The sequence below is a fragment of the Bidens hawaiensis genome, unplaced genomic scaffold, assembly GCF_021521415.1.
Source record: "Bidens hawaiensis isolate Kalapana, Puna unplaced genomic scaffold, B.hawaiensis_p1.1 tig00012615_1, whole genome shotgun sequence".
NCBI lineage: Eukaryota > Viridiplantae > Streptophyta > Magnoliopsida > Asterales > Asteraceae > Bidens > Bidens hawaiensis.
This window is the reverse complement of record NW_027492038.1, coordinates 496545-511949: the sequence shown is the minus strand read 5'-3', so window position 1 is coordinate 511949 and position 15405 is coordinate 496545. Positions and strand designations below refer to the sequence as shown.

The following is a 15405-nucleotide window of genomic DNA, read 5'->3' as shown; positions in this document are numbered from 1 at the left end:
CATTAAATGTCGGGAATCACTTTATTAAAATATATTTAATACATCGAAACGACCAAACGGGTCGGGTTTACAATACGAACACGAATCGAAAATTGACGAATGTCACAGGACTTAACCAAAATTCTTGTTTATGAAACTTTGATTTGCTTCGGAATCAAATAGTACTTTAGCGTAAACATCATTAATAAGAAACATACCCGTAATGATGTCCGGAATCATTGCTTCCTCTTGTGCAGTAAGCTGAAAAGCTCGTGCGTTCCTCTTAGGTATTTCTTAGCTTTGCTGTCAGGTACCTTTATCAACTTGGGACATTCTGGACAGATGTGGCCAGGTTCTCCGCAATTATAGCAAACACGGGTTTCTTTTCTTCTATACTCTTCATCTGTATGACCAGCCATCTTGTAGTAGTTGCAGAATTTGGTCTTTTTAAAAGCACATCTTCCTGAATGCATCTTTCTGCAGACCTTACAGAAAGGCTGAGCATAGGATTGCCCTGCCCCTTTCTTTCAGAATTCTTGAGAAATCTTCTGGGCTAATTCCTTCTTTTTGTTTTCGTCCTGTGTTCGGATTAATTCGTCTGTCATGGTATTGGCTAGTTCAACTGCTTCCTCAATAGTCTGAGGTCTAGCCGATTTTACCAGATCACGGATTTCACTTACTAATCCCCAAATATAACGATAAATTAGTACTGTTTCTGGCGAAGCCAGAGCCGGTACCATTCTTGCATATTCAAAGAATTATGTCGTATACTCACGACATTTCACACCTTCCATCTTGTGGTTCAAGAATATAGTAGCAATGTTTTCTCTTTCATGTGGAGGACAAAATTTTCTTTCTATTATTTCTTTGAATTCACCCCAAGTCATAATGTAAACTATGTTGCTTCCTTTTGCCTGGAGGATTGTATTCCACCATTCTAATGCTTCATTAATAAAGAGATTGGAAACATATAATATCTTATCTTCTTCAGCACATTTACTAATTCTTATAACAGCTTCTGTCTTTTCTAACCAGCGTAGTGCTGAAATAGCTCCTTCATTTCCAGAAATTTCGGTTGGTTTACAGGCCAAGAAATCTTTGTAAGTACAACCATTAGTTTTTAACTTTTTAGGTTGTTTATTTTTATTTCCTCCATTCACACTATTGCTAGCTTCAGTGTCAGATTTCTGTTTATTGCTCTCGGTTTTATCTCTAATGACAGTTACTGGTTGTCTAATAGCTGCAGCAATTTGTGGGATTGCTTCAGCAATTCTTTGGGCTATCATATCGTCAATAGCATTTATATTCAGAGCATTTTCTTGATTGGAATTTTCATGATTATTTTCACGGTTGTTAACAGAAACTTGATTTGACATCTGAATTTCAAACAAAAAGGAATATTAATATCATAATTAAATAATAAAATAAACAAGGTATTATCCACACATAGGCACAAAACATGTTAACACATAGGCACATAATATGTCAAAATCGTCGAGCTTTGTGACATTTACTCTTTATATCTATATATATATATATATATATATATATATATATATATTTATACATACGCGTCACTATATTCTATATCTAATCTATATATATGCATCACTATACTTTTTACTTACACGCCATTTTTTTTATACAAAGAGGAAATTACGGTAATAAATATATATATATATATATATATTATATATTATATATAGGGTTTTATTCTTTATTTGATTATTTTATTCTTTATTATGGTTTGTTATAGAAAATATATGAAAATTTCAACATACAACAAACACGATTCACCTACTTTACTATACACAATAAAGATTTTTATATTATAATAAAAAATTCAATTACAATAGAGAGACAGGTAAGCAGACAACAAGATGCGTTTGGCTCAATATGTTACGAAGCCTTTTAAGCCTTTACTAGCGTGAACTATTTATAAATTTAAAAGTTTTAATTCAGAGATTATAAAAACTTGTTACTTTAAACGATTCTATTCTATAAAGAATTTTTGTTTTAAGTTAAATTCCATATTAAACATGAAAAATACTTCATTTGATTAGCGAAACTCGTGCTCGAGCTCAAACCTAAAATATCTAACTGAAATTCTGAATGCCAGATTTTAAAATGCAAGATCTCCTTGATTTAAATGCTTAATCACTTGATGGATAAATATTAGATACGCTTTGGATACTGTTCGACCAAACATCATTAACTTCCATTCATACATATACCGCACTGATTCACGCATATAATCAACATTTTACCCGCACGACTAAAAAGACCATTTGAATATCAATTACAGTCATCAACTGACTAATGATATCGATCTTCAATACCATGTGATATGGAGCATGGTTGATCAAGTAAAAGTGTAATCATGTCACTACCACCTTAGTTTTTACAATTATGTTTTTTTACACATATGCAAATTTGTTATTACATAAATTTTAAATATATGTAAACTTGTGATTTATATGTGTAATAAAAAACTTATATATAAAATATGATAAAACTACTTTCAAATAATGTTAATATATAAAAAAAATTAAAAAAATGTTTGATTGCTAAGAGTTCTTTAACTGTTTTGGATTTCTTAAAGTACCCCCCCCCACACATATAATGCAAAAATGATTTGATTGGTTTAGAAATGAGTTGAACCAACACCCCTTGCCTTTAGTGGCTTAGCACTCTATACTTGTAATGGAGATGTCAGGGGACCCTTGTGAAATTTTTTTAAAAAGTACATATATATTAAAATTCCGGTCGGTCCCTATAAAATTTTGACACCCACCCTCTTCCGACTCTTATAAAATTTTTTCTATGTCCACCACTGTTCTATACTGTAATGGTTTGGTGCTTGCATAGACAAGAGTGGCGCACTGACACCCCTTTGGAATAACCGTAAGACATGGTCTAACCATAACCAATAAAGGAATAACACTTTATACAAAACCTTACTAGGTTTATATAACAACAATAATAATAATAAAAATTATGTTTTGAAGTTTCCAATATTTTGGTCCTTGTGGTTTGTTTGTTTTAATTATTTTGGTCCAATTTTCAAACCCTTAACAATTTTAGTCATTAAAGTTTCATTTTTTTTAACGATTTTAGTCCAATTAATAAACCCATCCATCTTCTTTGTTAAAGCTAGGGGCATTTTTGTCCATCCTTATTTCCCCTTTTATACTTTTTATATAATATAAACATATTACTTATAACCCTTAAAGGAATCACATCCCTAATTCCATCAAGAAGCAATGGATCCATCGCTAACCCTAATCTCATATGAACAAATGTTGGAGTTTAATCGCTGGAATATTCGTGGTCCGAAGCAGCCATTTGATCCTTATGAGTTGTATGGTAAGTTCCTATTCACAACTGTATTTTGATTTTTTGTTATAAAGCTTTTCTTATTGTCAAATGCGAAGTATTTTTTTGAAATTTAAAATAAATTCTACCATTTTTATTCTTTCAGGGCATATTTTCTTTAAAAATCAACCATGGAGGTGAGTTTATGAACTTTCCTGGTAGGAAGTATGTACATGGTAAAACCAACTTCATTGACACGATAGACGCTGATGAGTTTTCGATCATGGAATTTAATACCATGTTTAAGATGCAGAAGATGAGGTATTGTACTATCACTTTAGGATTCTGGGTGAAAACTTAGACACTGGTCTTAGAGCATTAGGAACAGATCAAGATGTGATAAAGCATGTGTAAGTACGTAGACAGGATAAAAATCATTGAGGTATATGTGGAGCATTGGTTTACAAAACTGAACACATATTTTCAGTCACCAAATAGGGATAGTAGTTTTGTAATTAAGGAGATTCATAAGGCTGGTTCATCTAATCCTAGTACAGTTAGAAGAAAACGCACACTTCCGCGGCATGCTAATGTTGATCACGAGGTACAAGGTGATATTGGTAATGAGGTTCAATATGAAAGTGCAGATGCGGTTCATAATGAGAGTGCATATAAGGTTCACATTGATTATGCTAATGAGGTTCAAAATGAAAGGGCTAGTGAGGTTCATGTTAATGAGGTTCAGAATGAAAGGGCTAATGAGGTTCATGTTAATGAGGTTCAAGATGACTCTCTAGATGACTCTGAAGATTCAGATTATTTTGTGGATAAAGATAACATTTTTGAGGATGTGGCAGTTGATATGAATTTATTTAGGTCTGTTGTTGATGATGACGAACATATTGAGGAAGATTCAGATTATGATAAAGATAACATAGAAGAGGATGGTCTAGAACTTGATTTGGATGACTTAGATAGTCAAGATGATGATGACCCTCCACTTAAAAAAGCTGTTAATGAGTTATGGAAGAAGAAGAAGAAACCATCAAAGGATTTAGATGTCCAGTTCTATGTTGGTCAAAAATTTGGAATCAAAGAAGATGTCAAACATTTAGTCAAAAAACACACTTTGCAGACTAGAAGACAATTATATATTAATAAAAATGACAAATATAGATTTCGTGTTATGTGTAATGGCATTAATCCTGTATTGATAAGTGATAAATGGCAAAATGGGAAAAATACAAAAGCTAGTGGGTCTCACACTTGAAGAAAAGGCGATAATTTCGATCGGCCAAAAGAGAGGAGAATCTTCATAAGGTGAGCCTTTTAAAAAGGGTAGTTCAAAGCAATTAAAATACAAAAAAAAAAAAAAACCCAGACTCCATATGCCCTTGGGTCTTGCATGTATCCATATCCAAAATGATTGATTCCTGGTGTGTGAAAACCTTTAATGATGAACACAAATGTCTACAGACAAGATAAGTGAAGCTATGGACAATGAATTCAGTTGCTAGAGATATTGAACAAGTGGTGGAGGCAGACCCTACAATTAGTTTGAAATCCCTTCAAGATCTTTTACAGAAAAAGCATCAGGTTAGCATATCTCAACAAAAGACACACAGGCAAAGAAGATGGCCAAACATAAGATACAAGGAGATTACAGTGCCCAATATAGACTATTGAGGGATTATTGTGGTGAGTTAATGAGGTCAAACCCTGGGTCAACTATTAAAATTGATGTTGAGAGGGAAGTTAATCCAACAAGTTCCACTAGGAAATTTAAGAGAATCTACATACGTTTGGCGGTTAAAGGCTGGATTCAAGTTTTGTGGCAGGGAGATAATAGGATTAGATGGTTGTTTTATGAAGGGTCAATATCCTGGACAAGTTTTAACTGCTGTGGGAGTTGATGGAAATAATGGTATATATCCAGTAGCATATGCAATAGTTGAAACAGAAAACAAGAGTTCTTGGACATGGTTCTTAGAGTATCTTGGAGATGATGTGGATATTAGTGCCAATTCTAATTTCACATTTATCACTGACAGACAGAAGGTAATTATTTGCAACACTAGTACATTTCATTTCTAATTTTGAATATTAACATAATAATTTGTTTTGTTTCTAGGGCCTTATACCTGCAATACAAGATGTCTTTCCTGCAGCCGAGCATAGATACTGCTGGAGGCACATTCATGAGAACATGAAAATCATATGGAGAGGTCAACAATTCAAGGACCTGTTGTGGAACTGTGCTAGTGCAACAACACCACCTCAATTTGACAGGGTAATGGAACGCATTAGAAAGCTAAGTCCATCTCTACATCAGTGGGTAAAAGAGATTCCACCGAAGAGTTGGACAACGTCTCACTTTAGTGGTATGTTGTACTCTATACAGCTTGTATTTAAGTTTATAATTCATTTTAGTGGTCTCTACAGTCTGCGCTAGGGATGAGCTCGATACCGTACCGGTACCGAAAATTCCGATCCCGAAAATCATAAATTTTTGGTACTGGTATTTAAGGTAAAATTCGGGAAATACCGGTACCGTACCGGTCCCGAAAACTCAAAAACTTGGTACTGATTTGGTACCGATTTTGCTCATCCCAAGTCTGCGCATCTTGTATTTTAGTCTTGTATTTTAGTTTATTTATAATTCATGTAATGTTTATACAGGAAGAGCAAAGTGTGACGTCCTCTTGAACAACTTATGTGAAGTTTTCAATAGACAACTAGTTGTAGGTAGGAACAAGCCTATAGTTAGTTGTCTAGAATACATTAGAGAATACCTTATGAAAAGAATTGTTTTGGTGCACAAATTGATTGCAAAATCTGATGGTCCTTTGACACCATATGCTACAAAGACATTTCAAGCAATTCAGACTGAAGACTCTCAATACAATGTAATTATGTCAGGTGCAAATAAATTTCAGATGAATGGGCCATGGTTTGACCAATGTGTAGTGGATGTTAGTAAAAAAACATGTTCATGTAGAAAATGGGAGCTGACTGCCATGCCTTGTAAGCATGTGGTGGCAGCAATATGGAACATGGCAGAAAATGGTATATCGACAGGTCATCTAGAAGAATGGGTTGATGAAGCTTACTGGCTAGACACGTGGAAGAAGGTCTACATGCATACAATTGAGCCAATTAATGGTAGGGATCTATGGATACCATGTAATGCAGGTCTGACTACTATCACACCCCCTAAGCGTTATAAACAGATTGGTAGGCTAGCAAAAAAGAGGAAGAAATCAGCAGGAGAGTTGCTTGATGTGATTGCCAAAAAAGGGAAAATTACAAGGAAAGGGGGATCTGTCACTTGTGGTATATGCAAGCAATCGGGTCATAATTCCAGAAGCTGCAAGAAGAAGAATGCTTCAAAGGTTGCTTCTCAAAGTGCTCCACAACCTAGTCAACAGATGTAGTGGTGCTATGATTTCATGGATAAACGGTCACTTTTTGATATTATGTTATTACGTCTTTGGAAGAATATTATGGACCAATGTCTTTTGGTGTTTGATGTCTTTTGATGTAATGGTATTACGGTTAAACTATATTATGGTTTTTGATGTTTTTGTTTTTTGCTTATTCATGTCATTTGAATTTGGTATGTGTAGTGCAGATATGGTTAAATCGTTAAACTGGATTTGGTCTGCAATTTTAACAGAGTTACTAAGGGCTGAATCAGATTATTGTGCATAGGCTACAATTAGATCAGGGTCAAAATTTGGTGTATAACAGGTCAAATTTGGTGTTTCATGTATATTTTTGTGCAGGCACCATGTTTTGCTTCACCGAATCTGACTTTAAGACTGACCCGTTTACAAATGGGTTGTTCGGGTTTCCAGTGAAGCGGGTCGGGTTTAAACAAGTAAGGTTTCTGGTTGGTTTATAGGGTGGATAACTGACGCCCACATAAGTTTGATTTGCTAAAAGTCAATATTTTTTGGAATTGGTTGGCTCTTTTAGTCAACAGAATCAAAGGAAACAGTTGGGTTTCTAGTTGGTTTTTGGGTCTACTACGGGCCGGTAGCTGCTAAGCATTTTACTTTCTGTCATGTTTGAAATGGTTGTCGGTGTATCTTTAGTTTTATTTTCAACATATAAAGGTCTTGTACCTAGGGCTGTAAACGAACCGGGCGTCCGTTCGGCAAGAAGTTCGTTTATATTCGTTGCAGCAAACTTTTTTTTTTTAATGATTGCCGTTTTAATTTGTTAAATAAAAGCATGTTCGAGTGACTTTCAAGGCTGTTTCGAATAAGATTAAGTGGATATGTTTTAATGAGTTAATAATTAACGACATCTTTTGTGAAAAAGTTGGGTAATCTGGATTTGTAGATACTCAGATATATGTTTTTGGTTGTTGGTCTAATGTAATCTGGATGTTTTTGGCTGTTGGTCTAATAATTAACCAAGTCTTTTCATCAACACCAATGAAAAGTAGCTATTACTTCTCCACCTGCATACAATTTAATGGGATCAATGTTCTTTGATGTCTGATATGATGAAATGCATCTCTTTAGTGGCCCGTTATTTGTTTAAACCCGATCGAAGAACAGCATTAGAGAAGTAAGCAATCGGAAAAGATAAGAAAGTGCAACGTAAGACACTTTAATGACAAAAGTATAAAATGGGAAATAAGGATGGACAAAAATGCCCCTAGTTTTAACAAAGAAGATGGATGAGGTTTATTAATTGGACTAAAATCATTAAAAAAAATGACTAAAATTGTTAAGGGTTTGAAAATTGGACCAAAATAACAAACAAACTACAAGGACCAAAATGACGGTTCTCTCTTTAATATTTTACTAAAAATGGGGAAACGACATTGTTTAACATATCTTCAGGCGGTTTTCAATTGCCCGTTTGTTTTGTACTCTCGCCCACCGATTAATATTATTAACAGTCGCCTGGCGGGCAAAAACCCTAAAAAAACCATTCGTCAATTTCCGATTCCAATTTCACAATTCACGGTGCGATTCTGCAATTCGATCCGTTTTCATTGCTTATTTGATCGATCTGACCGATGAATTGCTGTTAATTGCATTGATACATTCCAATTGCTGTTGCAATTTTGATTTAAAGTTGTTGTTAATTGTGTGTTAATCTCGATTTTACTTCAATTTGATTTGTTAGTTTCAAATTGAGCAATTGCTGTGTATTGATTTAAGTGTAAAGTTGTTAGCAGTTTGAATTTTTTGGAAGTTGATGTGTGTTGGTTGGTTTAACTAATGCACAAATGTTTAGTCGATTTCGATTTGGATTAGTCTGTTTGTTTTTGCTGATACGAATTTAGCCGGTTCGGATGGATGAGCAAAATTTTTTTGTTTGTTTGATTGATCGAACAAACATGAGCACATGTTTTGTTCGTAAAAGTCCGTTTATATTTTTTCTTTTTCTTTTTAATTTTATTTTTGCTCATTTATGTTCGTTTGTTTAAATTTTAATATATACGTAAATAGTTATATTCAGTGCTGTAGTAATCGCTAGTCGGGCGGTGGGTGGAGGAATAGTGTGATGAATTTAACGCAACTTTCATGAGCTGTTCGGATGGATGAGCAAAATTTTTTGTTCGTTTAACGCAAAACACGAGCACGAGTTTTGTTCGTTCGTTTGTGTGCGTTAAAGTTTGTTTATTCACATTTGTTTGTTTATGTTTGTTCGTTTAAATTTTAATAAATACGTAAATAGTTATATTCAGTGTTGTAGTCATGATTGTAAAAATCCTGACTAGGTCTTTTGCTCTTACGTTTGTGTTCATGAACGCCCGCTTATGCTTATTATTATTATTATTATTATTTTATTTTTGTTTATTTGCGTTAGTTCATTTAATTTTAATAAGTACGTAAATAGTTATATTCAGTGTTGTGCCATGGTTGTAAACATCCTGACTAGGTGCCGATTAATCCTCGATTAATCGCTAATCCCCACCCCAGTGATTAATTTTGGGCAAATCGGTCAATTAGTTAGTCAATGGTCAAATTCGGCCAAAATCGTGATTAATCGGACCTAGTCGGTGTTTTCTGCCGAGGTTCTGGCTAAAATCTGCAGTTTACAGCCATAATCAGTGGTTTCTAGCGAGATTCGAGCCAATTTCTGGCTCAAAATGTGTATGCGTATATATAAAACTGAAAATTACATATGAAAATGTGTGTCTATATATATATAAAACTTTAAATTATACATAAAAATCAGATCTGATTAATTATGACTAATCCCAATTAATGGCTAGTCCCCACCCCACCGACCGACTATTGACTAGCGACTACTACAACCTTGGTTGTAGTAGCCGCCAGCCACTAGTCGGGCGGTGGGTGAGGACTGGCGACTAATCAGGGTTAATCTGGATTAATCGGCACCTAGTCGGGATTTTTACAACCATGGTTATATTTATATAAATATATAAACATAAAAGGGCTAGTTTGAATTATATGTATGCGTGCGTGTATACATATATACTTGGTTATGTTTTGGTCAATTACGCTCATTTGCATTCGTTGAAGTTTGTTTGTTTTTATTCGTTTGTGAGCTGTTTGCTTAAGTTTTAAACAAACGAACATGAACATGCCCGTTTTCATAATAAACAGACACGATCCCAAAAACTGTTCAGTTATATGCTCGTTTTCGCGTTCATGTTCGTACGGTTCGTTTACAGACCTACTGACAGACCTGTTTACATGGCCACAAACGGAGTGAAACAAGTTAGGGTTTGAACTTAATAGGTTTCGTGTCTTTACGTTTAAGACACGTTTAAATTTGTGTCAAAACAGGTTAACACTTGTTAAACTGTTAATGCCCTGTTTAAACTGTTTATATTTTTAGCCCTGTATATGGGCTGTGAATAATGGTGTCCTTTGGATCAAATTGTGAAGGATACTTTTGACACAAATGTTAATACAATGGAACAAATTAAATGTGATGCTATGTAATACTGCGCTATACTTTGTCATTTTAGTAAACAACCTTCATTGCAACTTGCTGTAATAACTGTGTTTATACTTTATAGTTTCATGTAGTCAACAAAGTTTTGCATTAACACTGTCTTAGCAGTTCTTAATTGCCATGATTGGTACGGTATGCTGATTATGTTTTTGGTGTTTTAAGTTTCAGGTCTTTCTAAGTAGTTGGATCCAGGTATCATCAATCAATCTGTTAATGTGGGGATTTAACTCATGGACTTGAATGCTTCGCCTTTGCCTGAAGAAGATGACTTGATGCGTGGAGACAATGTGAAATATCAGTTCAACGGAAGAGAGAGAGTTACGAGCTTTGAGACCATGGAACAAGTATTAATCTTTAACTTTTTACCATAAATATGCATATTCATATCCGACATTTTGAAGTGCTTGTTATTTTCGTATGCTCGTTATTTTTGTGTGTGAATAATAGTATTGAAACTAACTATATAGAGTTTTAATGACTGAATCATGTTGTGTATAAATGTAACAACAGGAAAGAGGAAATAAGGGATCCAAAAGAAGATATGCAGATGTGGACCCCATGCATATGTCTGAGTCATCTAAGCGTAGCAACGGAGTTCAGAATAATAACAATGGATCCTTCGACAGAAATAGCCTTCCACCCGGTAGACATATGCGTTCTTGAATATCTATGGTTCTGTTTTTTGTTTAACATTTTTCTTTTATTGAATACAAACTTAATATTATGGTTATGCCCTATAGGTTGGTTGGATTGTCCGCCATTTGGAGATGCACTAGATTTTATTATCCCCTCAAAAGTCCCTCTTGGAGAATCTTTTGATGACAAGATTCCCTTTCATAAAAGATATACTCCTCAACAAGCAATTCAACAGCAAAGAAGTTTACAGAGAGAAGTAAATATTCCACCTTTTGCGTTTTTAGTCAATTTCCTAGAACAGTGAAATTACCATTTTTGCCTTTTTTGTTCTTTTATTATTCTAATAATATGATTATATTGTCTTTTTCCAGATAGGGTTAGTAATTGATTTAACAAATACTAATCGGTACTATCGTGAGTCAGATTGGACCAGAGAAGGTATTAATTATGTGAAGGTTAGATCATCAAAAAACTACCTTTTTCGTTTTTTCATAATTGTCGATTAAGCCAGTTAAACTTATTTTCTTTCACCTCTATAATGCAGATTACATGTGTAGGAAGGGATGCAGTGCCTGATTACGAGTCTGTAGAAAAATTTATTCAAGAGGTAGGCTTGTGTTGTATCACTATTTTACAGAATTTGGGATTAACGGAAATGGGATGTTACTAAAATTTGCATTTGTGCTTATTAGGTTACTCAATTCAGCTCCCAATATGGTCAATCAAATAAGTATGTTCTTGTCCATTGCACACATGGTCATAACCGGACAGGCTATATGATTGCTAACTATCTTATACGGTCAGAATCATTTTCTGTCACAGAGGTATGTTTGACTAGTCAAAGAAAACTTTTTATGTGGTCTGACTCTTTATCCAAATAGAAATTGAATTTATGCATGTTTGGGACTCGTACAGGCGATAGAAATTTTTTCTGAAGCGCGTCCTCTGGGGATTTACAAGCAAGATTATATTAATGATTTATACAATCTTTTTGGTGATCAAATTCCTAAAGATTTTGTTTGCCCACAAACCCCTGAATGGAAGAAGTCACCTGATCGGGACGATAATGATACAACTGCTGGTTTGCAGGTAGGTAATCCTAATCACATTTTTGGAGGTTAAAAGGCACTTTTGGTGGCATTTGACTTGTTTGACCGTTTTCTTGTACGCGCTTGTTCTGTCTGAGATATACATAACCTGAATTATATGAGTTTGCAGGATAATGTTGTGCAAGATAGCCAGATGACAAGTGATGATGTATTGGGAGATCCGGTGCCGTCTAGTCAGATAGAACCAATGAGGCAATTTTGTAATCAAGTTCTTAAATTGAGTGGTCGGGTAAGTATTTCGAGTTACGCAAAAACTTTAATTCTGTAGTCAAGTTTTTAAATCAAGCTTTTAATAATAAATGCGGATGTTTGTGCAAAATACCGGATAAGAAAGAACATAATATGCATTATAGTAAGAAAAGATAAAGATATTAGCTTTTTTATTTTTTATTTTTTTCAGGGACGTGGAAAGCCACGGTTTCCAGGATCGCACCCTGTTTCTCTTAGCAGGTGCAGTTTAATATCCAAATTTTAAAGCATACATTTGGATATGCGGTTTAATCATTAATGCTATACTTCCAAGGTTCTTATGCTGTTACTTGTTATAATTCAGGGACAACTTACAACTTTTGAGACAGCGGTACTATTATGCCACATGGAAAGCTGACGGGACACGATACATGATGTTAATAACTTGGAATGGGTGTTATTTAATCGATAGAAAATTTAATTTCCGAAGTGTTCAGTTGCGGTTTCCATGCGGAAACATTAATGAGGTAGTTTGCCCTTAATATAGGATATCATTAAAATCTGACATGTTTGTATCTATAATATTGTCTGACGTGTTTTTTTGTTAGGGCGCAGCTGGAAACACTCATAACTATACTTTACTTGATGGAGAAATGATAGTTGATACTGATCCAACAAAAAATAAGCAGGAAAGGAGGTATCTCATTTATGATCTTATAGCAATCAACAAAAGATCACTTGTAGATGTAAATCCCTTTTTCTCTTACTATTTAGACACTTTGACTTATTGGGACTTAGTCGTGTACTGTTACAAAAGTGCTTGTATAACAATCATGAAGCTGAAATTTGAATTTTCAATGTCGTTTCAGCACCCTTTTAGTGACAGGTGGAAGATACTCGAGAATGAGGTTATTAAACCTAGGAATATCGAGCGAGAGCGTTTGGGAAAAAGTAGAAACCCGTACTACAGATATGATTCGGAACTATTTAGGGTGTGTAATTAGATCTTGATATTAATAAACGTTATATGCTTATGATTCGTTTTTTAACAATTAAAGATTCATTTAGGTGAGAAGAAAAGACTTCTACTTACTTTCTGCTGTATTTAAGCTTCTTAAAGTGTTCATTCCTAAACTCTCCCATGCATCGGATGGTCTCATTTTCCAGGTGATTATCAATTCTTTTTATGTTATTAATGTACAGAGAAACAAGTTATGTTTCTACTTTTTGATTACTTGTTCAATGATTATGGATACTAGCTACAACAATATTGATTACCAAAGTTAATGCAAATTTACCTAATTACCTCTTCATTTAACTAACGGTTTTTTATGACTGCTAGGGCTGGGATGATCCATACGTGCCTCACACACATGAAGGCCTTTTGAAGTGGAAGTATCCTGAAATGAATTCTGTTGATTTTCTCTTGGAGGTTGTAAAAAGATGTGTTTGTGTTCTTTATTAGAGTTTTTATATTTTATTTATTTATTTTATGTAAGAAAGCGTATATATTGACAGGTGGGAAATGATAATCTGTTGGTACATGATGTCAGTAGTTCAGTATATAGTGTCTGTAATCGAGTTAGTTGAATTTGTATTTTGTATTAAGCGAAGTTCTCACAAGTTCGCTTGTTATAGGCGAACTTGTGGAACAAGCGAAGTTAGGAACAACTTCGCCTAAACATCTTAGGCGAAGTTGTCGTCTGTTATATACGGCTAGGTTACGGCTAGGTTGGTAGTCGATTAATCATTAGTTTTACGAGTTGTCCAGAGTTTGTGTAATCGGTGATCAGTGAATCACGTGTTTCCAGTTGCAATACAACGTGTCTTTGTTTATTGTAACGTGTGTTTGATCGTGTTAACGTGTATCGTCTTCTACGCTCGTATCGTCTTACGTAGGGATTCCGCACCTACGTAGAACGAGATATTCCGTGTAGATCCGGCTGGGAACCTACAATTGGTATCAGAGCTTTTGCTCGTGATTGTGTGGTTCGGGATTATCACGCGGGTGTAGAAATCGTTCCGTTCGACTATTCGCGGGACGAGTTTACCGAGTTTTTGTGTCCTACTCACCTCCCCCATCAAAAACAACCCATTACACCTTAGCATACCTCGCAAAACGTCAAAATCAAACGTGCAAAATCATCGTGTTCATCAGGCGAAGTTGCCGCTACTGTTTGTAGGGTTTAGGCGAAGATATAAGGTTAAGCGAAGTTATCCACAACTTCGCCTACCTCACAAGTTCGCTTAACTTAAGCGAAGTTATCTACAACTTCGCCAAATCAGGCGAATTTAGAAAGGAGTGCGGAGTTAAGAATTCAAGCGAAGTTAAGACTTAAGCGAAGTTATCCACAACTTCGCCTACAGTACTGTTAAGAATAAAATTTTTATTTTTCGGGTTTCTTTGTGTTTTCGTTTCGTAAAAGATGACTTCGATAAATATTACGGAACTGGTGAAGATGGAAGTGGAAGCAGGTTCAGCTACTAAGGCACCGAAAATGCTTAAGGGTACCGATTTTGTGGCTTGGAAAGATCGGTTTGAACAGTATGTTAAATATCAAGATGCTAAGATGTGGGTGTGCATTCAAGATGGATACATTCCACCAACTGCTTTGTATGAGGGTCGTGAACAGATTAAGAAATACAACAAGATGGAAGAGGAAGAAAAGAAGATGTATGAGGCTGAAAGCAAAGCTCATGCTGCGATAACAACGGCTCTTCCACAAGAGATTCTTCACACCTTCAGGAAGTATAAAACCGCCAGAGAGCTATGGGAAGCACTTGAAAACCGATTTGAAGGTAATGTGGGGATACGTGCATCCAAGATTAAACTACTCAAAACCCAATTCTCGGTGTTCAAGTATTTGAAGAATGAATCACTTGATGATATCATCACGAGATATTATCACCTGATGACCGAACTCAGCAATTATTCCATTGCTTACAAAGAAGAGGAGATCGTAGAAAAACTCCTTGATGCTCTCCCACCGAAATGGGAGATGTACACTGTCTTGATGAGAGAAGACAAAGAGTTTGCCAACTATGACTTGGAAACAGCAGTCAACAAACTACGAACTTTTGAACTTAACATGGTTCGAAAAGAGACACCAACTGATCAGGTTCAGGATCCGGGAATGTATGGTGCGAAAGTTAATTCAAGTTCAAGTTCGAAGTCTGAATCATCTGCTTACTACTCAAAGGGAGACTCGGGCGCTAACTCCACTCA

At 35.1% G+C, this 15405-nt stretch overlaps 2 protein-coding genes across 2 annotated transcripts; both read left to right on the top strand.

The window, feature by feature from the left end:
* The first annotated feature begins 4794 nt into the window (after positions 1–4794).
* Positions 4795–7368, top strand: LOC143541617 (uncharacterized). The gene is made up of 7 exons (XM_077034393.1): positions 4795–4890; positions 5110–5352; positions 5426–5675; positions 5974–6724; positions 6921–6997; positions 7080–7174; positions 7273–7368. Exons 1-7 carry the CDS (start codon positions 4795–4797, stop codon positions 7366–7368), a joined length of 1608 nt encoding a protein of 535 aa, XP_076890508.1.
* Positions 7369–8215: 847 nt separating this feature from the next.
* Positions 8216–13644, top strand: LOC143541616 (uncharacterized). Its single transcript, XM_077034392.1, has 15 exons — positions 8216–8276; positions 10408–10589; positions 10756–10888; positions 10986–11137; positions 11253–11336; positions 11426–11488; positions 11574–11705; positions 11797–11970; positions 12100–12219; positions 12391–12440; positions 12544–12706; positions 12788–12925; positions 13049–13171; positions 13248–13346; positions 13522–13644. The coding sequence occupies exons 2-15, from the start codon at positions 10476–10478 to the stop codon at positions 13642–13644; spliced, it is 1668 nt and encodes a 555-aa protein (XP_076890507.1). The 5' UTR covers positions 8216–8276; positions 10408–10475.
* The last annotated feature ends 1761 nt before the right edge of the window (positions 13645–15405 follow it).

Coding starts and splice junctions, on each gene's coding strand:
- LOC143541616 (XM_077034392.1), top strand. CDS start 10,476: ATGGACTTGAATGCTTCGCCTTTGCCTGAAGAAGATGACTTGATGCGT. Junction 12,441..12,543: donor CACCCTGTTTCTCTTAGCAG/GTGCAGTTTAAT, acceptor GTTATAATTCAG/GGACAACTTACAACTTTTGA. Junction 12,707..12,787: donor CATGCGGAAACATTAATGAG/GTAGTTTGCCCT, acceptor TTTTTTTGTTAG/GGCGCAGCTGGAAACACTCA.
- LOC143541617 (XM_077034393.1), top strand. CDS start 4,795: ATGAATTCAGTTGCTAGAGATATTGAACAAGTGGTGGAGGCAGACCCT. Junction 4,891..5,109: donor TTTTACAGAAAAAGCATCAG/GTTAGCATATCT, acceptor TGGCGGTTAAAG/GCTGGATTCAAGTTTTGTGG. Junction 5,353..5,425: donor TTATCACTGACAGACAGAAG/GTAATTATTTGC, acceptor TTTTGTTTCTAG/GGCCTTATACCTGCAATACA.